This window comes from Anomaloglossus baeobatrachus, chromosome 8, assembly GCF_048569485.1.
Source record: "Anomaloglossus baeobatrachus isolate aAnoBae1 chromosome 8, aAnoBae1.hap1, whole genome shotgun sequence".
Classification (NCBI taxonomy): domain Eukaryota; kingdom Metazoa; phylum Chordata; class Amphibia; order Anura; family Aromobatidae; genus Anomaloglossus; species Anomaloglossus baeobatrachus.
The window spans coordinates 63,795,867-63,819,051 of record NC_134360.1 but is presented as its reverse complement, the minus strand read 5'-3'; the positions used below and the strand labels follow the sequence as shown (position 1 = coordinate 63,819,051).

The window sequence follows — 23,185 nt, the reverse complement described above, 5'->3', positions numbered from 1 at the left end:
GACGATAAATCATGATATTCAAGTATGTCAGGAAGCCCTCTCCTGGTGTCACCCCCCCTTTCCTTCACACAACTGGTTTAGCAACAAATCCCATGGCCATCTCCTGTGATATGGAGATGAGGTGGTGTGGGAACAATGGACACAGGATGACTCCCTGCCGTGACCCTGTAGTGGGGGCTGCTAGCTAGTTAGCAAGGCTATGGAAATAGCCAGACAGAACGACTCCAGTAAAAAATGGTTCATATCTCGCAAGCCATATTTCCGATAAATATGGCAACCATAAAAATGGTGTCTCCGCATGCGGACGATGCCGGCACACCCTTTTTATGGGAGCAGGACATTGGGAAATGCCCCAGGCGTGATATCAGCCAATGGGGAACTGGCAGACAGGTCATGAGTCCCCTCGTTCTGTAGCTAAATTCATAACTGTCACAATGAGAGCATTGGCGTCCGCCTACGACGCTCCCAGGCAAAGTTATGGCCATATTCCATGTTGTGGATTGTCCATAACTCCAGCCAGGGGTGGAGCAGTGCTCCCTCTGAGGTCACTAAGGTAGGAGGGGACCTGGAGTTGCCCAGGTTGATAACCCTACTTCGGCCATTTTCCAGTGTTCTTTTCGCTGGGGGCACGTGTAGGAAACATCTGTGGGAAGGATCCTAGAAACCTGGGTACAGCGCCCCCCTGTGGCCAGACGCAACAAGGTAACTGCTGGAACTGTGTATGCCTGTTTGTAACCCATGCTTTGATTGTAACTGTACTCTGACATATGTATATTCTGTAGATTCCCTATTGTATATATTGTAGTTCTAGTGTGCTTTAGGCTGATTAAATTATATAATTAATCTTGGGCTGTTCTGTTATCTCGATCTTGAATCCCACGTCTGTGTGTTCGGCTAATAGTTACCGTAAATCGGTTGATGGCAGCGAATTGTGCCAAGGATTATTGTGGGGAGACCAGTGAGATTCGGGGAGATTTTATATATTCCGCCCGCGGAGGTCGGGGGAATATATACCTTACTCTCACCGGGGACCCTTCAATAATCGGCATAAGTAGTATAGCGGCCTCCTTGCTTATTGTCGGGCAATTCCATAATTGGCCTGCCTATAAGAGGGGCGCTAGAGAGCGCATCACGTGCTCTGTCGGTCGGGAGGTATAAAGGAGGGGTGACCCCCCACTTGTTACCCCCCGATTGTGACGTACTGGTAGCCAGCGCGGGGGATTTCTGAGTGACCCCCCCGGTGGTTTGTGACACAGAGTCTCTCAGAAGCAAAGATAGAGGTTCACCAATCTGTGAACAATTGTTTCTAAAAATATATTTGTTAATATATTATTGGGGTATTTCAGTTATGCCACCATATAGGTGATGGCTACTAGATTGGTGTGCGTCTATCCACTGAGCCATCACCGATTTGCCAAAAATGTAAGATTGTAGTGCACTTGCATGCTCGCTACAACTTTCTCCAGGTTCCATAGGAATGCTGGAGATATCGGAGCACTGTATGAGATACCACCATCGGATGTTTTGACTTTACATTGAAGATCAGGGAGCATCGGTGGAGGTGTCAGTGGACGGTCACCCATCAATTTGGTACTTATGACGGACCAAGCAAATGATCCACTACTTTTTCTATATTCTATATTTCCCAGTAGGCTGGAAAAATAAATGGTAGTAATGAAGGACGGTCCATTTTCAATGACCCCTCATGATTTATTGTGTGTAAATAAAAAAAAAGCATGTTAAAGAGGCAGAGTCTCTAAGAAGCAAAGATAGTCAGAGGTCACCAATCTGTGAATAACCGATTTGCCAAAATGGGGGATTGTAGTACACGTACATGCTCTCTGCAACTATCTTCGGGTTGTATAGGAATGATGGAGATATTGGAGCGCTGTATGAGATATCGCCATAGGAACCGTAAACTTTACATTGAAGATTAGAGCGCATGGGTTGATGTGTCAGTGGACGGTCACCCATCGATTTGGTACTTATGAGATATCAAGCAAATGTTCCACTACTTTTTGTATGCTCTATATATCCCAGTATTATACTGTTGGTGCACACACATTTAAAAAGAGGTGAATGTACCTTATTTAGGAAGTACATAGATGCTATGTAGGAACAGCCATGTAGGTTATGCTATGCCTTACCAATTGCTGGTACCTCCTCCATTCACTCTTTACGTACTGTAACTTTAAGCCAAAACATAAACTCTGGATAGCTATTGGCCGAACAAAGAGTCAGCTAATCAACTGCCCAACAACCATCTTTCTTCATCATTCCTATGGGAGACCCAGACCATGGGGTGTATAGCTTCTGCCTCCGGAGGACACACAAAGTACTACACTAAAAAGTGTAGCCCCTCCCTCCGAGCATATACACCCCCTGGTTAACCAAATATAGCCAGTTCAATGCTTTGTGTTCAGGAGGCACACATCCACACATGCATTCTCATCTGATTTTGATTTTTGGAAAGAGTTTGAAGAAAAGCGGGTCCAAGCCTGGACTCCCGGCATGTCCCTTCTCACCCCACTGTGTCGGCGGTGTTGTTAAGGTTGATTTCAGGGCTGGAGCCTTACATGCCACGCTCCTTCACCATCCCTCGGGCTCTGGCTTGAAGTGGGAGCCAGCACGGTTCTCACTGCCTTGCAGGAGACCGGTCTCCATCCGCAGCCCTTTCAGGATCCTGCCGGACGGAGCACTCATCCCTCAGGGACCTGGCCCTGCGTCTCACAAGCTAAGTATCTGAGACGTTATTATCGGGGGGTCCCTTGTACTTTATTGTTGGGGAGAGTGTGCTGTGTATCTATTGTGACATTTCCGGCCGGTTCTCTGGTTTTTACCTGAGAACCGCGCCGATGGTGCCTGCTCGCCGGCCACATCGTTAAATTTAGGCCCCGGCTTCGCCTGAGGCCTAGTTTCATTTTCACTGCCCCTGCATGCCAATCATGCAGAGGGACAGTGCGGCTCCGCCCAGCGACTGTTCAGCACTGGGGAGGGACACTCCTCTCTGAGGAAATATTCCCTCCCCTGTATATCTCCTTGGCCCTCCGATCCCGCTCTTAGAGTTGGCCCCGCCCCCTCTCCTCGCTCCGGCGCCATTTTATCAGCGTTCTCATGCATGTCTGCATAACCACATTGTGACAGCGATCGGCGCTGGCCATCTCTCTGGGGGTCCGGGCTGTGGGATCTGGAGGGCACAGAGATGTCTCTATGTCAAACGGTCTGGCAAGCCACAACCTCCGGTTGTGGACCTGCTTTTATACACTGTTTATATACTCTGCTGGGGGTCATTTTGGCCAGAGCCACCACTTCAGCAGCATGTCTCACATCAGAGCAAGGCTGCAAGGCTGTACTTAATATGCACTGCTGTAGGCTCGTACTGCCTGTACCGAGCACATAACCACATTGTGATGCCTGCTCTAACATAGTGGTGCCTCAGCCTGGAGGCTCATCCCCAGTGGTCCCTCCGGCTGCTCCGGCTCCGGTGGCTGAACCCCGGCTTGGGTAGAATCCCTCTCTCCAGGGGACAGCTGTGTCGGACACTGCTGAGCATGCATCAGCCCTCTTCTCAGGGCGCTTCTGCTGCTACGGCTCGCTCAGCAAAGCTCACAGAGGATTCTTCATCTGGTCTCAGACCCCGTCCTCCTAAAATGGAGACGCAGGGTCCCCTTTCCTTCCTCGTCCCGCGGCTCTGGTTCACGAGCTGACTCGCAGGACAAGGAGGATGCCTTTACTGGGGGCTCGGACGCTACTCCATGTACCCCATTGATCTGTCCGAAAGTGACGCAGATGCTAATGATTTGATTGCGTCCATTATATTTGTACTGGACCTCAATCCGCCTGTATCAGGGGAGCACCCCTCTCCGGCAGAAAAGCATCAGTATACCTTGCCTAAGAGAACAAGGAGTATGTTCCTTATCCACTCCAGTTTTTCAGGCCACTGTGACCAAGCCCAGAGCCTGTCCTGACAGACGCTTTCCAAAGCGTGGTTCTGATGACCGTTTTCCGTTTCCACCAGAGGTGGTCAAGGAGTGGGCTCATTCACCAAAGGTAGACCCTCTGGTGTCTAGACTCTCAGCCCGGAAGGTTGTATCAGTGGCTGATGGCAACTCCCTTAAGGATTCCACTGTCCGCCATCTGTATATGAGGCGGCAGGGGCCTCGTTCTCCCCATCTTTTGCAGCAGTGTGGGCTTCAGAGCCATCTCTGCTTTTCTGGAGGAGATGCATTCCCTCACCAGGGACTCTATGCCCCGATGGTTGCCTTAACTTCCAGGTCTTCAGCCTTTTCATCCTATGCCATGTCTGCCATGCTGGAGGCTCCGCACTGCGGTGGCTTCGGCCAATTCTCTCGCTATCCACAGGATCCTGTGGCTTCGAGAGTGGAAGGCAGACGCTTCTTCAAAAAAGTACCTTGCTGGGCTCCCATTTGCTGGGCCCAGGCTGTTCGGTGAACAACTGGATGAAATTATTCAGGAAGCTACTGGCGGGAAGAGTACTTCCATGCCACAAGCCAAAACCAGGAACCTGTACAGAGCAGGAACCAGTCGAGGTTTCGTTCCTTTCGTTCCTCCAACTGGTCGTCCTCTAAGCCCTCGGCCTCGTCCACTAACTCAGCCAAGGACCAAAAACCCAACCGGCGCACGAAGCCGCGTCCTCAGAAGACCGCAGGAGCTGCTGCCACTGAGGCAGCCTCCTCTTGACTATCTGGCCGCGCCAGCAACGTCCTTGGTCGGTGGTAGGCTCTCCCGCTTGGCGACATGTGGTTTCAACACGTCTCCGATCAGTGGGTGCGGGATATCATCTCCCACGGCTACAGGATAGAATTCTATCCAGCCCGCCAAACAGATTTTTTCTGTCAACTCCCCCCTGCTCCAAGGCCGCCGCCTTCTCTCAGGCCGTGGCATCCTTGCAGGCCTACGGAGTAATTGTACCGGTTCCCGCCTGGGAACGGTTCAGAGGTTTCTACTCAAATCTCTACCTAGTCCCCTAAAGGGACGGTTCCTTCCGGCCCATCCTGGATCTCAGGCTTCTCAACAAGCATGTTCAGGTGCGGCTTTTTCGCATGGAGTCTCTCCGATCAGTCATTGCCTCAATGACCCAAGGAGATTCCTTGCATCCTCGACATCAGAGATGTCTATCTGCATGTGCCAATTGCAGTTTCGCACCAGCATTGGCAACGTTTTGCAATCGGAGAGGAACATTTCCGATTCGTGGCTCTTCCCTTCGGGTTAGCCACGGCCCCTCGAGTATTCATCAGGGTCATGGCAGCAGTGGTTGCGGTTCTGCACCTCCAAGGGTTGGCATCCCTTTTCCTGGACGGCCTTCTAGTCAAGGCTTCATCCTGTGCAGACCGTCAGCGGAGTGCCTCGCTCACTCTCGCCACTCTAGTCCAATTTGGGTGGCTTGTCATTCTGCCCAAGTCCACTCTGTCTCCGACCCAGAAGCTCACGTACCTAGGGATGCAATTCGAGACTCTGTCGGCACTTGTGAAGCTGCCTTTAGTCAAACAGCAGTCCCTCCACTAGCGGTGCGCTCTTTGCTGAGGCCCCGCCGTCATTCCATCAGGCACCTAATGCAGGTGCTGGGTCAGATGGTGGCGTCAATGGAAGCGGTTCCCTTGCCCAGTTCCATCTGCGTCCTGCAGCTGGACATTCTCCGCTGTTGGGACAAGCGGACTTCCTTCTTGCACAGGTTAGTGGCTCTGTCGCCACATACCAGGAGTGGTGGCTTCGGCCCCTCTCTCCTCAGGGACGCTCCTTTCTGGCCCCGTCCTGGGTGATCCGCACCACGGATGCCAGTCTATCCGGCTGGGGAGCAGTATATCTCTACCACAGAGCGCAGGGCACTTGGACTCCGTCCGAATCAGCCCTCTCGATCACTGTGCTGGAGATCAGAGCTGTGCTTCTAGCTCTCTTGGCCTTTCACCACCTGTTGGCGGGCAAGAACATTCGAGTCCAGTCAGACAACGCCACAGTGGTTGCCTACATTAACACCAGGGCGTGACACTCAGCCGCCTGGCACTGTTGGTATCCTTCAGTGGACGGAGGATTCCAGGTCCACCACATCCGCAGTCCACAACCCAGGCGTGGAAAACTGGGAGGCAGATGGTCTCAGGTTAATCTGCCGCAAGTGGGGCACTCCGGAGGTGGATCTTCTCTCCCACGATCCTCAGGCCTTTGCAGCAGACGTGCTGGTTCAAGATTGGTCCCAGTTTCGTCTGTCTTACGCGTTTCCCCCTCTAGCTCTTGCCCAGAGACCTGCGCAAGTTCAGAATGGGGGGCCGTCGGGTCATTCTCATTGCCAGACTGGCCCAGGCGAGCTTGGTACCCTGACCTGCTCCATCTGTCCGTTGAGGTGCTGTGGCATCTCCCGGACCGTCCAGACCTTCTCTCACAAGGTCCGTCTTTCCGCCAGAATTCTGCGGCTCTCAGTTTGACGGCGTGGCTCTTGAGTCCTGGATCTTGACGACTTCTGGTATCCCTCCTGAAGTCATCTCCACTATGACTCGGGCTCTGAAGTATTCCTTGGCCAAAATCTATCACAGGACCTGGAGAATTTTCCTGTCCTGGTGTCGCACTTCCGGCCATGCTTCTTGGCCTTTTTTCCTTGCCGACCCTCCGGTCCTTTCTACGATCCGGTCTGCAGCTAGGACTATCCCTCAATTCCCTCAAGGGACAGTTCTCGGCTCTGCCAGTGTGTTTCCAGCGGCGTATCGCCCGGCTGGCTCAGGTGCGCTCCTTCCTACATGGCGCATCTCACATCATTCCGCCTTACCGGCGGCCTTTGGATCCCTGGGACCTTAATCTGGTCCTCACGGCTTCCAGAAACCCCCCTTTGAGCCTCTTAGGGAGGTTTCTTTGTCTCGTCTTTCACAGAAAGTGGTCTTTCTAGTGGCCATAACTTCCCTCGGGAGAGTCTCTGATTTGGCTGCACTCTCCTCTGAGTCACCTCTTTTGGTTTTTCATCAAAACAAGGTGGTTCTCCGTCCGACTCCGGACTTCCTCCCTAAGGTGGTTTCTCTTTCCACCTTAACCAGGACATTTCCCTGCCTTCCTTTTGTCCGGCTCCTGTTCATCGCTTTGAAAAAGCGTTGCATATCCTGGATCTGGTGCGGGCGCTCCGGATCTATGTGTCTCGCACCGCTGTTCTTAGGCGGTGCACCTCTCTTTTTGTGCTGACCACAGGTCGGCGTAAGGGCCTCTCGGCTCTAAGCCGACCCTAGCTCGTTGGATTATGTCGGCCATTTCCGATGCCTACCAGTGTACTCAAGTGCCTCCCCCGCCGGGGGATCAAGGCACACTCGACCAGAGCTGTCGGTGCCTCTTGGGTTTCAGGCACCAGGCTACGGCTCAGCAGGTCTCTCAGACTGCCACTTGGACTAGTCTGCATGCCTTTTCGAAGCACTACAAGTGCATGCTCATGCTTCGGCAGATGCGAGCTTGGGCAGACGCACCCTTCTGGCGGCTGTCGCCCATTTGCGAAGTTAGGTTTCGCTTACTTCTCAGTTTTCTGTTTATTCCCACCCATGGACTGCTTTGAGACGTCCCATGGTCTGGGTCTCCCATAAGGAACGATGAAGAAAAAGAGAATTTTGTTTACTTACCGTAAATTCTTTTTCTTATAGTTCCGTATTGGGAGACCCAGTTCCCTCCCTGTTGCCTGTTGGCAGTTTCTTGTTCCGCGTGTTATCACCGGCTGTTGTTGTAGACAGAGGCTCCGGTTGTTCCGGTTCTTGCTCTATCTCTACTTGTGGGTGGCTACTCTCCTTCAGCTTTTGCACTAAACTGGCTATATTTGGTTAACCATGGGGTGTATATGCTCGGAGGGAGGGGCTACACTTTTTAGTGTAGTACTTTGTGTGTCCTCCGGAGGCAGAAGCTATACACCCCATGGTCTGGGTCTCCCATTACGGAACTATAAGAAAAAGAATTTACGGTAAGTAAACAAAATTCTCTTTTTCCCAACTCCTCCATACACAAGACTGATCTCTCGGCAGAGCATTCCTGTGTTTTCTGAGCCGCTGTTGGGCATCTCTGGCGGCGGCTCATCTTTTAGAGAAGAAAAGGATCGGCATCCCGAAATTGGACACACCGGATCTCTCTTTATCAGAGAATAGGTTGCCCCCTGTACACATTAGACTGTCAATAACTTGCCTATATCTAAGGATTTGACCAACTTTGGTCTCCGCTCTATGGGGGCCTTCTGTTTGGCTTTCCATACATTCTTAGCGTTGGCGACAGTCGCGGTAGTCGTCCAATCCGAAAGTGATAATTATAGCTTTTTGGTATAAGAATAGAAATATAGGAACCAATAGACTAAAAAAACCTTAGGTCCTCCAGATTAAAGTGAAATATTAACTCCTAATCTGTTGCCATTTTGTTTTTTTAATTAGAGAAATCTCCTAATTAATTTTCTCTTCCAGTCTTCAGGTCTCTGGTCTTTCTCATTATATTGACCTGAAATGTGTCAGGATTTTATTTTACTTGTAAAATGATTCATTTCTTCAATTGAAAACCAAAGTTGGAATCATTGTATCTGAATCCAGATGCTGGCGTTGTCTTAAAGGGATTCTGTCACCAGGTTTTTGCTCTACCATCTGAGAACAGCATAATATAGGGGCAGAGACACTGATTCCAGCGATGTGTCACTTACTGAGCTATTCGCTGTCGTCTTGATAAAATCAATGTTTTCTCTGCTGCAGATCTAGCAGTTATACAGAACTCAGGAATATGCTGGACTACCTAAAGTATACCAAGTAGTCCAGTAAAGATAATCTACAGCTGATTAAAGAGTGATTTTATAAAAGCTACACTAAGCAGCCCAGAAAGTGACTGAAAGGGAATCTGTCACCAGGTTTTTGCTCCCTCATCTGAAGGCAACAAAATGTTGATTCCAGCGATGTGTCACTTACTGAGCTGTTTCCTGCCATTTTGATAAAATCAGTGTTTTCTCTGTTGCAGATATAGCAGTTATACAGAGCACATAAATATGCTGGACTACTTGGCAGCACGCCAAGTAGTCCTCTAATGATAATCTACTGCTGTTCAGGTCTCCGGTCCGTTTTCACACATACCGGAGACACGTTCACACACATACTAATTTAAAGGGAATCTGTCACCAGATTTTTGCCATCTAATCTGAGAGCAGCATAATGTAGGGGCAGAGACTCTAGTTCCAGTAATGTGTCACTTTCTGGGCTGCTTAGTGTAGCTTTTATAAAATCACTCTTTAATCAGCAGTAGATTATCTTTACAGGACTACTTGGCGTGCATATTCCTGAGTTTTGTATAACTGCTAGATCTGCAGCAGAGAAAACATTGATTTTATCAAGACGACAGCGAATAGCTCAGTAAGTGACACATCGCTGGAATCTGTGTCTCAGTCCATATATTATGCTGCTCTGAGATGGGAGAGCAAAAAACATGGTGACAGATTCCCTTTAAGACAACGCCAGCATCTGGGTTCGGATACAATGATTCCAACTTTGGTTTTCAAGTCTCTACAATCCTTTCTTCTATTGATCATATAAACATCCGCTGTGCAGTGAGAAAAAGTAAATGAACCCTTGAAATTAAAAATCCTATAGTTCCCCCCTTTAACAGCACAGTCCCAAGTGATCACATGTTATTAGTATTCAATGCAGTATATAGATAATGTTAAAGGGTTCACTTACTTTGTCTTGTGATTGTAAGATGTGAATTCTATTTTTATCGTCGGCTGCCAGATTGCAGGAAATTCATTGCAACATTCAGATTCGGAGGGTCCAGACGTCCTGTATTTTATTTCACTTCCCTTTGTATATTGCGCCACGTAGACACTCACCCAAATACACCTGCCGTGTGACAGTTATTCTTCCGAGAGCCCAATGTGCCGGTCTTCACCACTCTGCTTCCCAGACGCTCCTATCCTGTTAGTCTCTGTTTTATACAGGGGCAAATCTCATTAAAGGGAATACAGTTAGGTCCAGAAATATTTGGACAGTGACACAATTTTCGCGAGTTGGGCTCTGCATGCCACCACATTGGATTTGAAATGAAACCTCTACAACAGAATTCAAGTGCAGATTGTAACGTTTAATTTGAAGGTTTGAACAAAAATATCTGATAGAAATTGTAGGAATTGTCACATTTCTTTACAAACACTCCACATTTTAGGAGGTCAAAAGTAATTGGACAAATAAACCAAACCCAAACAAAATATTTTTATTTTCAATATTTTGTTGCGAATCCTTTGGAGGCAATCACTGCCTTAAGTCTGGAACCCATGGACATCACCAAACGCTGGATTTCCTCCTTCTTAATGCTTTTCCAGGCCTTTACAGCCGCAGCCTTCAGGTCTTGCTTGTTTGTGGGTCTTTCCGTCTTAAGTCTGGATTTGAGCAAGTGAAATGCATGCTCAATTGGGTTAAGATCTGGTGATTGACTTGGCCATTGCAGAATGTTCCACTTTTTTGCACTTATGAACTCCTGGGTAGCTTTGGCTGTATGCTTGGGGTCATTGTCCATCTGTACTATGAAGCGCCGTCCGATCAACTTTGCGGCATTTGGCTGAATCTGGGCTGAAAGTATATCCCGGTACACTTCAGAATTCATCCGGCTACTCTTGTCTGCTGTTATGTCATCAATAAACACAAGTGACCCAGTGCCATTGAAAGCCATGCATGCCCATGCCATCACGTTGCCTCCACCATGTTTTACAGAGGATGTGGTGTGCCTTGGATCATGTGCCGTTCCCTTTCTTCTCCAAACTTTTTTCTTCCCATCATTCTGGTACAGGTTGATCTTTGTCTCATCTGTCCATAGAATACTTTTCCACAACTGAGCTGGCTTCATGAGGTGTTTTTCAGCAAATTTAACTCTGGCCTGTCTATTTTTGGAATTGATGAATGGTTTGCATGTAGATGTGAACCCTTTGTATTTACTTTCATGGAGTCTTCTCTTTACTGTTGACTTAGAGACAGATACACCTACTTCACTGAGAGTGTTCTGGACTTCAGTTGATGTTGTGAATGGGTTCTTCTTCACCAAAGAAAGTATGCGGCGATCATCCACCACTGTTGTCATCCGTGGACGCCCAGGCCTTTTTGAGTTCCCAAGCTCACCAGTCAATTCCTTTTTTCTCAGAATGTACCCGACTGTTGATTTTGCTACTCCAAGCATGTCTGCTATCTCTCTGATGGATTTTTTCTTTTTTTCAGCCTCAGGATGTTCTGCTTCACCTCAATTGAGAGTTCCTTAGACCGCATGTTGTCTGGTCACAGCAACAGCTTCCAAATGCAAAACCACACACCTGTAATCAACCCCAGACCTTTTAACTACTTCATTGATTACAGGTTAACGAGGGAGACGCCTTCAGAGTTAATTGCAGCCCTTAGAGTCCCTTGTCCAATTACTTTTGGTCCCTTTAAAAAGAGGAGGCTATGCATTACAGAGCTATGATTCCTAAACCCTTTCTCCGATTTGGATGTGAAAACTCTCATATTGCAGCTGGGAGTGTGCACTTTCAGCCCATATTATATATAGAATTGTATTTCTGAACATGTTTTTGTAAACAGCTAAAATAACATAACTTGTGTCACTGTCCAAATATTTCTGGACCTAACTGTATGTCACTAGGTTTTACCACCTAATCTGAGAGCACCATAATGTAGAGGCAGAGATCCTGATTCCAGCGATGTGTCACTTACTGGGCTGCTTAGTGTAGTTTTGATAAAATCAGTGTTTAATCAGCAGTAGATTATCATTACAGGACTACTTGGTGTGCTGCCAGGTAGTCCAGCATATTCATGAGCTCTGTATAACTGCAAAGTAAGCATTGATTTGATCAAAATGACAGTAAACAGCTCAGTAAGAGACACATTGCTGGAATCAGGGTGTATGCCCCTACATTATGCTGCTCTCAAATGGGGGAGCAAAAACCTGGTGACAGATTACCTTTAATTGTAAAAACTGCCCATAGAGTTTGAGCCAGAATGTACCGAAACCCTGCACTTCTCTTTCTACGTCACACAGCTCATTTATCATCCCGTCATAAGTGCATTTGTCGCGCCCCACTGGGCAGGTGGTTAACCTACTCGTTGCCGGGCCGGTTGAGGTCAGGTTGAGCGCTGTCACGGGTGGCCTTGCTCTGTTCAGTGGCCCCGAGGCATACAGTAATCGGTGGGGAAGCAGGGTATTTAGAGAGGGCTTGTCGTGACGCCACCTGTGGCGGCCAGGGAGTAGCCACCGCTGCCGGGTTCCTTGCTGGGGCTGGTGGTAGTGCAGCTCGGGTGTGATCGCCCCCCACAGGGGGAGCGGGCCCCAGGAAGATGGTGAGAGTTGTATTGGTGCAATGGGGTGCAGGGCTGGGACACCGAAGAAACTGGACCACACAAGGTGGTAGTTTCCGCTTTACCTTTACTGGTCAGGTGTTATGGTCCAGGTTTACAGTGGTCCGGTCAGCCCAGAAGCAGCGTGGATCTCTCCTTGCCTGGAGGGTTGGAGGTCTTCCTTAATGCTCTCTTGGTGGGAGCCGCTGTGGCCTGGAGCAGCATCCCCTTCTTGCTCTCTGTACTCGAAGATGACTGTCCCCTGTGACAGGCAACGTGAACCAGTTATGGGACCCAGTTGTATTCCTGCGATTCCGGGTTCTGTATTGCTGTTGTGTCTTGGAACTATGGTGGGCCAGGAATGTAGAATTTCATGCCCTCCGGGTTTTGCTACTGGGTCTTTCGCACCTAATAACCGAGGACCCCAGTGTTCTGTCCTAGCGCTCGGTCCTGGAAAGCTCACACAAAAGCTCTCAAACAGCGACCGCTCTTTCTTCTCGCCAACACTATTCTGCCTGACCTCCTTCCTGTTCACTCTAACCCTTCCCCCAAGTCAGCATGTACAGAGACTCCCTTCAAAACAGGTTATGCGCTCCCCCTGCTGGCCTGGAGTAGGAGATGTTGTATGTGATGTTCCTGACAAGGAGAGGTCCCCACGCTGCCTCCAAGCATAGCATTGATCCTAATAAGGAGAACGATGCCACTGTGACTCCCGTGACCACTGGGGTGCCACACATTTACTTCTTTTTTTGTTCTCCAATACCTTTAAATCCCTCTTGTCTCACTCCATTTATTTCTATTGGAGTCCTAAAAACAGCCAAATATTTTTCACAACTCCCTTGGAAGTGAATGGAGATTGACACGAGTAGCCTCCTCTCCATTCAGAACAGCTGTTTCCATAGACAGACAGATTCACGGTTTTGAACGAGATGGGAGCCACATCTATAAGACGTTCATACAAATACCCTTTTGGCTACCAAAAAGCAATTAGTTGGCCTGTCCTAATTCATTGACATTTTTTATTTTGTGCGTGAAAATCTGCAGCAAAAATGTGCAAAAACGTTTCATGTATGAGCATGCTTCGAGTGAGCATCCTGAAAGCCCCACTGTTGGGTGATATTTTCTTTTTTAATTATAAAGCTGCTTATTTCCTATATTGTCAGCAATTCTTTACCAGTCTATTCCTAGATATAATTTGCTTTTGATCCCTAGCCTCTTAAAGGGAATCTGTCAGCAGGTTTTTGCTACTTCATCTGAGAACAGCATAATGTAAGCAAAGAGATCCTGAGTTCAATGAAGTAACACTTAATTAGTGACTGCAGCCATTCTGACACAGTGAAAGATTTTAGATTTTGCATGTAGTAGTGCTGATGGGAGAGCTTACCCCGCTCACACCAGGCTTTTAGTGCTCATTTCCATAGACAGAAGCTGCTAATCACAGAAGGGTGCAGAGTCGGACTACAGGTACCGTCACACTAAGCGACGCTCCAGCGATCCTACCAGCAACCTGACCTGGCAGGGATCGCTGTAGCGTCGCTACATGGGTTGCTGGTGAGCTGTCACACAGGCAGATCTCACCAGCAACCAGTGACCAGCCCCCAGCCAGCAGCGACGCGTGGAAGCATGCTGCGCTTGGTAACTAAGGTAAATATCGGGTAACCAACCCGATATTTACCTTGGTTACCAGCGCACACCGCTTAGCGCTGGCTCCCTGCACTCCTAGCCAGAGTACACATCGGGTTAATTACCCAATGTGTAGTCTGGCTATGTGTGCAGGGAGCCGGCACTTACAGCGTGAGAGCGGCGGACGCTGGTAACGAAGGTAAATATCGGGTAACCAAGGAAAGGGCTTCTTGGTTACCTGATATTTACATTGGTTACCAGCGTCCGCAGAAGCCGGCTCCTGCTGCCTTCACTTATAGTTGTTGCTCTGTCGCAGTCACACAAAGCGATGTGTGCTTCACAGCGGGAGAGCAACAACTAAAAAATGGTCCAGGACATTCAGCAACAACCAGCGACCTCACAGCATGGGCCAGGTCGTTGCTGGATGTCACACACAGCAACATCACTAGCAAGTCGTGCCTCAGCAGCGATATTGCTAGCGATGTTGCTTAGTGTGACATGGCCTTACAGCTGGTGCTGCTGAGACCCACTAATGATAAAGATAAGAGGCTTATACTAACACTGCAGGTAAACAGAAATAGACGGAGATAAGACACACAGGGCTGAATGTTCTATTTTAATTCTTGCAGCATGCTGTCTTCAGATTGCATTGCAGAATCCTCTTGACAGGTTCCCTTTAAGTCCCCATATATTGCCAAGAATGATATAGTGCACATGTCCTGTGCCTGTTACAGACGTGCACAATACTTGCTAATAATGGATGTAGATCGTAATGCCATCAGCGCCGCTCTCAATGTGGAAGTGACCTGCTCAGGACATCGCCTGCTGCCTTCCAGTGATCACACATTTAAAGGGGTCATCAGGCAACGCCTTGAGCTGCTCACTTCTGCATCGAGAGTGGTGCCGATATCATTACAATCTGCATCCAGAGTGGACAGGTATTGTGCACATGTCCTGTTCCAATAATTGTCAGGTATTGTTCTACTGAGCAGGGCACATGCACAATGCCTTTCAGTCGTAGTTGCCTATCTTAACCCCATCGGCACCACTCTCAGTGCAAAAGTGAGCAGCTTAGGACGTTGCCTGATAACCCCCATCGGCAGATGGAGACAGCTATTTTATCATTTGTTGTACTGTTCCTTTAAAACGGGAAATTGGGATCCCTGTTCCTGCAGTTATCGGTGGTCCAAGCGGTCGGACCCCGAGGATTCATACATTGGCTACTTATCATGTAGATATTTGATAAATTTAATTAGTTGGATAACCCCTTTAAAGCCAAACTGACCTTCCTAAACTGCTTCCTTAGCAATTCCTTGTCCTTTATCCTGCTCAAGTCCTTGAGAACCCTGTGTGCACTAAACAATTTTTACTTTTTTTTTTTTTATTATAACATCATCCGCGTATCGGCCTCAGATGCTGCAATAACACTCCTCATTGACCACTTGTTCTCCTTACTGTCGAACAGAGATAATCGGTGGATGAAGGTTGTGTGACCAGACAGATTCCCCTTCATTTTTAGATCTGTGCTCAATTCATCATATTAGTGTCCATTTATCAATATTTCTCGATCACTTCATTGGGAGACCCAGGAAACCATGGGTGCTGTGCACCCAAATGAAGGCTCAGAGAAAGAGATTTTACGGTGAGTATACAAAAATCCTCTTTTCGCTGTTGTTTAATTGGGGACATAGCACCCATGGTTTCCTGTGTCCCCCAATGAAGGTGCAGAGAGAGAGATTTTATGAAGAGTACACAAAATCTTTGCTCTTTCACTTCAATGGGGGACATAGCACCCATGGTTTCCTTTGTCCCCCAATGAAGGCTCAGAGAAACTAATTTTAGTGAGTACACAAAATCTTCTTTTCTCTATCTCTTCATTGGGGGACACATGGTTTCCTTTGTCCCCCAATGAAGGCTCAGAAAAAGAGATTTTATGGTGAGTACTCAAAAATCCACTTTTTGCTGTTGCGTAATTGGGGAAAATAGCACCCATGGTTTCTGTGTCCCCCAATGAAGGCTCAGAGAAAGAGATTTTTACAGTGAGTACACAAAATCTTCTTTTCGCTATCTCTTCATTAGGGGACAAAGCACCCATGGTTTCATGTGTCCCCCAACGAAGGCTCAGGGAAAGAGGTTTTTGGGGAGTACACAAAATCTTCTTTTCCTTTCACTTCATTGGGGGACATAGCACCCATGGTTTCCTGTGTCCCCCAATGAAGGTGCAGAGAAAGAGATTTTATGGAGAGTACACAAAATCTTCTTTTCTCTATTGCGTATTTGGAGACACAGGAAACCATGGGTGCTGTGTCCCAAATGAAGGCTCAGAGAAAGGGATTTTATGGTGAGTACCCAAAAATCTTCTTTTTATTGAAAATGAAAAAAATCTATATATTTTTTTTCTATTTTAGGAAAAATGGAAAATTATGAACTGATTCATTCCAGCAGAGTAAAGTTCATCTATCCTAATGAAGAGGAGATCGGGGACCTGACCTACATTGTGACGGAGCAGAACGACACCTCTGGAGTGTTACCCTCTCTGAATATCTTACTCTATGTTCTAGCATTTCATGTGAATTCTGCAGAAGGACCCGATCACGAAGCTTTGCTGCAACCTAGGACCCTCATCCTTACAAGCTCGGACCTCTTTCTGTTCAATGAAGATTACATTAGTTACCCTCTCCCGGATTTTGCCAAAGAGCCCCCAAAGAAAGATAAGTATCAGTTAATGGATGGGAGGCGCATTAGGGATTTAGATCGAGTTTTAATGGGTTATCAAACGTACCCCCAAACGCTAACATTTGTCTTTGATGACTCCAGTAACCAGGATCTGATGCATAGCTTATCAATGGATCATTTTGGAGACTCTCTAAGCCTGTCTGATGATCAGAAACCATGTGTTGGAGATAAAGAAGTGCAGTGGTACATCTTCATACCCAGCGCCGACTGCCGTGAAAAGCTGATCTCCCTACTCGCACGCCAGTGGGAGATACTCTGTGGTAGGGAGTTACCTTTGGAGTTGACGGGATAAAGTTTACTACACGAAATGAAGCCAAATATTACGGTGTCAATGCTGCTTTTCCGTGCACATTTCTATTGACCCTTTACAGCATTTGTAGCAGCTGTCTGAGCAAATATATGAGAAGTAATTCCTATCAAGTGATCTGTTATTATACAGGGTAATTCAGATGTGACAGGGGGCCAGGAATACATCATCAAATGGCTTAAGATTTCCAAACAAACTGAAAAAAAAAATCTCACGACGATTCCTTTTTCTCATTGACTGTTTATGCGACATGCGCGTCAGAAATCCGCATCAGAAATGTACATTAGAAATCCACACCTGATATCCACACCAGAAATCTACATTAGAAATGTACATCAGAAATCCACATCAGATATCCACACCAGAAATCCACGTCAAAGATCCACGTCAGAAATCCAAGCTGTTTTTAGTTTTGACACTTTTTTTGTAGGTTTTTTCACAACTTCAGTATTGAATTTGGTGCAGATTTGACAAGGAGTCAGTTTTTCTTTTCCCACCACTGAAATCAATAGGCATTTATCCAAATAGTATAGGAAGCAGATTCCTTTCCAAAAATCATATAAAAATAACTCTGCGCAGAGGAGTCCGTTTATAGGCAGTCGGTTCCTCTTTTTGATCGCTATACTGACGGCCTGGCGATAAGTTCAACCCCATAGACTAAGTTTTTATTTCCGTTCCACATCACGTTAATTAGATTCCAAGTGTCGGGCTGTTTTATTTTTCTGTCAATCCTTCTGGATTGAAGACGGGGCGTTCTTCGGCGTCTTACTGCTTCCTTAGCCGTGCTGCTGGGGGAGCAGATACTGTATGATGAAGACCCCTACAGCCGTCACTCGAGCAAAGGGGAAAGGTGGTGAAGGGTTTACAGACAAAACCACATCCCTTGTCAAAGAACGCCCCGTGGACTTAAGACGTCTAATCAGCTTATGGCACACGACAGATTCGCACTGTTTTCTTATTCATGCTTCTACTATCATTGGGAGCGTTGGTAGTTTATACTCATTTCCACATCGACTATTTAACGATTTTAGCATTTGGTTGGGTAAAAAGTGCTCAGAGATTCCCTCTAAAGTCTGTTACCCCCAAACTACAAATTCAGCCAATTAAATATCTATATAGAGGAATCAGCTCATAAAACCAGTGACAAGCAAGTTAGTTGTGTAGTTGCGGTAAAAGGAACATGAAAATGGGGGCACGTTTGTGCACCCTTGTCGTGACCAAGGTGGTGCTTTGTTGCACCCTCCAATTTGCATATCCAGCACTTTCTGTTTGTGATTGAACACACTCCCTTTCTCACAGCCAGCGGTCCCTAAGCTCAAATTCCTGTTCCTATGCGTGCGCACTGACACTGTAGGAGCCCAATGTCATTACTGGCCTGCACTCCGCCTGGGTACGGTCAGGCTCCGATATCTGAATCCACATAATCGCTACACTTCCTGCGGCCACAGATTGGTAGAAGCCGGAGAATGTTCCCCCACGGATACTGAGTGTGCCTCTTGGAATCCTACAGTGTCAGTGCGCAACCACAGGAGCAGTGATTTCAGTTTAGGGAGCGGTGGCTGTAAGAAAGCAAGCGCTAATAGGTGCAAGGACAGCGCTAAGTATGCAAATCTGAGGGCGGAACGGGGCACCGAGACAATAGCTGCACCCTACGGGTGCACGAAGCTCTCGTTTGCGGATGTGCTACAGCACCACTAAAATAATGTTACTCTTATGATTTCTATAGGAGGCTAAGTCCCCTGCATAGATGTTTAATTTGCAGTTTTGGAAGGTACAGACGTCCTCTATAACAGCTCAGCTAGACCATGTTATAGGGGTGGCAATGCGGAGCGAGGACTCCGAGAACCTGTTTCTGTCACACCGATTGATTGACAGCTGGAGAAGCGAGACTCGCAGGCTTTCTATACGCAATAATAGGGATTATCTCATGACGGACATGATGTGGACGCAATGTCTGGCCTATACGTTTCCCTGCACCACTTCTGCAGCCACGATAACTAACGTCGGCATGGGATGCACCTCACATGCTCACTTTTATGTCTTTACCACTTCTTTGCTCTTTGCAGTATATATACATGCTAATGAAGGGTATTTTTTTGTATGTTTTGTATTATAGTGTATTACGACATGTTGCACATAGCTGCCATTCAGAGCCAGTTCACATTTTGTATATTTCACTCTTGTAACGTGCACTTTAACACTTGTATGTAATGTTTATCCACTGCTGTGAATTATCCAAGCCGAGCTCCTCACTGTAAGTACATTAAATCGAAGAGGACTCATAATAGTCTTATATCTGTAAAAACTATGTTTTGGGTTGTTGTTTTTTGTTCCAATATTGAAGAAAAAGCTTTTTGAGATGCGGCTGTTATTGCAAGATGAATGTATAGCAAAAATGTATGGCTGAGATGAGGTACACAACCTGAGGGCCACGTGCAGTCCATGATAGATCCTGAGATGAGAGGTGCACAACCTGAGGGCCACGTGCAGTCCATGATAGATCCTGAGATGAGAGGTGCACAACCTGAGGGCCACATGCAGTCCAGGATAGATCCTGAGATGAGAGAGGTGCACAACCTGAGGGCCACGTGCAGTCCATGAAAGACCCTGAGATGAGAGAGGTGCACAACCTGAGGGCTATGTGCAGTCCCTGATAGACCCTGAGATGAGAGAGGTGCACAACCTGAGGGCTAGGTGCAGTCCATGAAAGACCCTGAGATGAGAGAGGTGCACAACCTGAGGGCTATGTGCAGTCCTTGATAGACCCGGAGATGAGAGAGGTGCACAACCTGAGGGCTATGTGCAGTCCATGATAGACCCTGAGATGAGAGAGGTGCACAACCTGAGGGCTAGGTGCAGTCCATGATAGACCCTGAGATGAGAGAGGTGCACAACCTGAGGGCTATGTGCAGTCCTTGATAGACCCTGAGATGAGAGAGGTGCACAACCTGAGGGCCACGTGCAGTCCATGACAGACCCTGAGATGAGAGAGGTGCACAACCTGAGGGCTATGTGCAGTCCATGATAGACCCTGAGATGAGAGAGCTGCACAACCTGAGGGCTATGTGCAGTCCATGATAGACCCTGAGATGAGAGAGGTGCACAACCTGAGGGCTATGTGCAGTCCATGATAGACCCTGAGATGAGAGAGGTGCACAACCTGAGGGCTATGTGCAGTCCATGATAGACCCTGAGATGAGAGAGGTGCACAACCTGAGGGCTATGTGCAGTCCTTGATAGATCCTGAGATGAGAGAGGTGCACAACCTGAGGGCCACGTGCAGTCCATGATAGACCCTGAGATGAGAGAGGTGCACAACCTGAGGGCTATGTGCAGTCCATGATAGACCCTGAGATGAGAGAGGTGCACAACCTGAGGGCTATGTGCAGTCCATGATAGACCCTCAAATGAGAGAGGTGCACAACCTGAGGGCCACGTGCAGTCCATGATAGACCCTGAGATGAGAGAGGTGCACAACCTGAGGGCCATGTGCAGTCCATGATAGACCCTGAGATGAGAGAGGTGAAGAACCTGAGGGCCACGTGCAGTCCATGAAAGACCCTGAGATGAGAGAGGTGCACAACCTGAGGGCCATGTGCAGTCCATGATAGACCCTGAGATGAGAGAGGTGCACAACCTGAGGGCCATGTGCAGTCCATGAAAGACCCTGAGATGAGAGAGGTGCACAACCTGAGGGCTATGTGCAGTCCATGATAGACCCTGAGATGAGAGAGGTGCACAACCTGAGGGCCATGTGCAGTCCATGATAGACCCTCAAATGAGAGAGGTGAAGAACCTGAGGGCCACGTGCAGTCCATGATAGTCCCCGATATTCTGCTAATCTGATCGTCCAGCGGTCATTATAGCAGCACCACTAACTTTTATACCATGGCTCCACCTGCCCATGCTGCCATGTTGGCATTTTCCCTGTTCTTACATGACTCTGTTCACATCTGTTTTAGGACTTCAGTTTTTATGTTCTATTGTAGCAATAGAAACACCGAATTCCTGCACGGGACAACTCCGTTACACGACAGATAGCGTCCTATCAACCCCATACATAATGACTGACGTGGCTTTTTGCGCAGATGTGAACACAGTCATATGAGTCAAGTCAGCATTGAAGTAAACTAGTGCCCCACGTAATTCATCAAGGGTCAGGGATCTGATGATGCTATCTTCTGAAATGATGTGTCTTGTGTCTTTCTAGCTTTTGCATTGTTCATGTCCAAAAAAATAGAATTAAAGCCCCTCTTGTTCACGAGGTTTGTAGTATATGATATTATAATGATTTATTTCAAAGACTAAATCAGGTTGTGCACTAGATTTGGGGAAAATGATTTGCAGGCCATGGTTCAGCAGCCATGATGTCAGTACTCCTTGGCTGTGGGACCTGACCCCTGCAAACCTCCTATTACTTGCGCCTTTCCTGATCAGTAGACCACTATGACATCATTAGTTCATCACCCCACAACGTAATGACGTCGTATGGTCTGCTAATCCAAAGAGGGGAAGCCGCCGGTAGGATGATGTTCGCATGGCTCTGTTCCTGCAGCCATAGACTACCTATGTGGCCACTGGGCTAAATTTCTTCAAATCTCTTTGCTCAACTCCTATTGTGGACTTGTTTTTCCACTAAAGTCCATACACAGATACATGTGATCAGCTAACTATTTAAAGGGAACCTGTCAAGTCGTATGACACTATTAATTTGTAAATATAGGGTTAATCAACAGGATAATAGTGTTGCCTGGCCATAGTGCGGCACCAGGGAGAAAATAATCTTTCTTCCTCCCTGGAGCCGCTTTCTTTCAGTCATGCAGGCATACCAGGATAGAGGAGATTAGCATGCACTCAGCTATAATGGAGACTAACGGTCCAGCACCACCTGGTGGTGGACTCTTCGTCTCCACTCTACTGCTCACCGGGGAGCCGGACCAGGTTATCCGAGCACCGCACCTTTTACTTCCCTCCAGGGAGCTGTATTCCTCTTTTTTTTCTTTTGACTCCACTATACTGAACAGATTATGAATAACCCTTGTAGCCATAAGGAGAGAATCACTGCACACTCTTATTTCCATGTGCAAAGTCTTTAATTGTAAATGTGGATCCTACAGAATTGGTGAAGGCGACAGGGAACAATGTTTGGACCTAATCAGTCTTGGTCACAGTGCTGCTTAGATAAACTTGGAGTGCTGCTGGCTCTCCTGTGCCTAAGCCTGTTATAGAATGTCATTGTACAGCAAGCTTAGGCACGGGAGTGACAGCAGTGCTTCACGTTTATCTAAGCGCAACTGTGATCAAGACCGATTAGGTCGAAACGTTGTTCCCTGTCGCCTTAAACTATTTTATATGAACCATGTCTACAATTAAAGCCTTTAGGTATTGAAATAAGAATGTGCAGAGATTCTCTCCATAATGCAGGCATACCAGTGTGATTCCAGGCACCGCATACAGCATTGAGAACGGTGGCTATAAGCACAACCCAGCAATGACTGACAGATACTGTTGGGCCGCCTGTTGTTCAAAATGCAGGGGCATGATTACAACCACCACTTTCAGTATAGTGATCAGTGACTGAAAGCCAGCGGCTCATGGGAGAAATAAAGTTCAGTTTCTCTCAGGCGCCAATGAGCACCTTCAGATTAGCCCTATATCGTCACGTTAATAGCATTATCCAACCTGACAAATTCCTTTTAACAAGATTTAGACTTTGAAGATTTCATCAAGCCCCATCCTTTATTCATCTTGCTGCTAGATGTGCTAGACAGTGGTTAATAGTCCTGCAATTCACCTGGCATATACAGTGTATCCACCCATATCCTGTCCACCGCCATTAACTTGAGAACAGTGGCAGCTTTAGGGATAGAAGTGGTGTCTAGGCATAGTAAAGTAGCCATGCGCTACGCAATGAAACCACCTATAGCGCCACCTGGTGGAAAACAATGGAGTTAGCATTTTTATCTCGAAAATGGAACGAGACAGGGAAAAAAGTGAATTACAAAGTTGTAGGGCATCATCAATTCAATACGAATCGACACCTTGCATACAGAAATGCTATGATTAGAATGTGTAAAACTCACAAGGCTGCGGACGTGAAGCGATACCTCATGGAGACCTTCCTACAAGTCATTGGGTATGGTGGCTGCATGGAGTGGCCTCCACGCTCACCTGACCTGACCCCATTGGACTTCTTTCTGTGAGGTCACAT

The 23,185-nt window shown here is 47.4% G+C and overlaps 1 protein-coding gene across 3 annotated transcripts in view; it reads left to right on the top strand.

Moving 5' to 3' along the window:
- The window catches only part of NISCH (nischarin), a 170,864-nt gene extending 148,755 nt beyond the window's left edge, over positions 1-22,109 (top strand). For all 3 annotated transcript variants that reach the window (XM_075321742.1, XM_075321741.1, XM_075321743.1), the window contains one exon: positions 16,340-22,109. In XM_075321742.1, coding sequence (XP_075177857.1) covers positions 16,340-16,959 — 620 coding nt within the window. In that variant the 3' untranslated portion in view covers positions 16,960-22,109. The remainder of the gene's footprint in view (positions 1-16,339) is intronic.
- Positions 22,110-23,185: the final 1,076 nt, after the last annotated feature.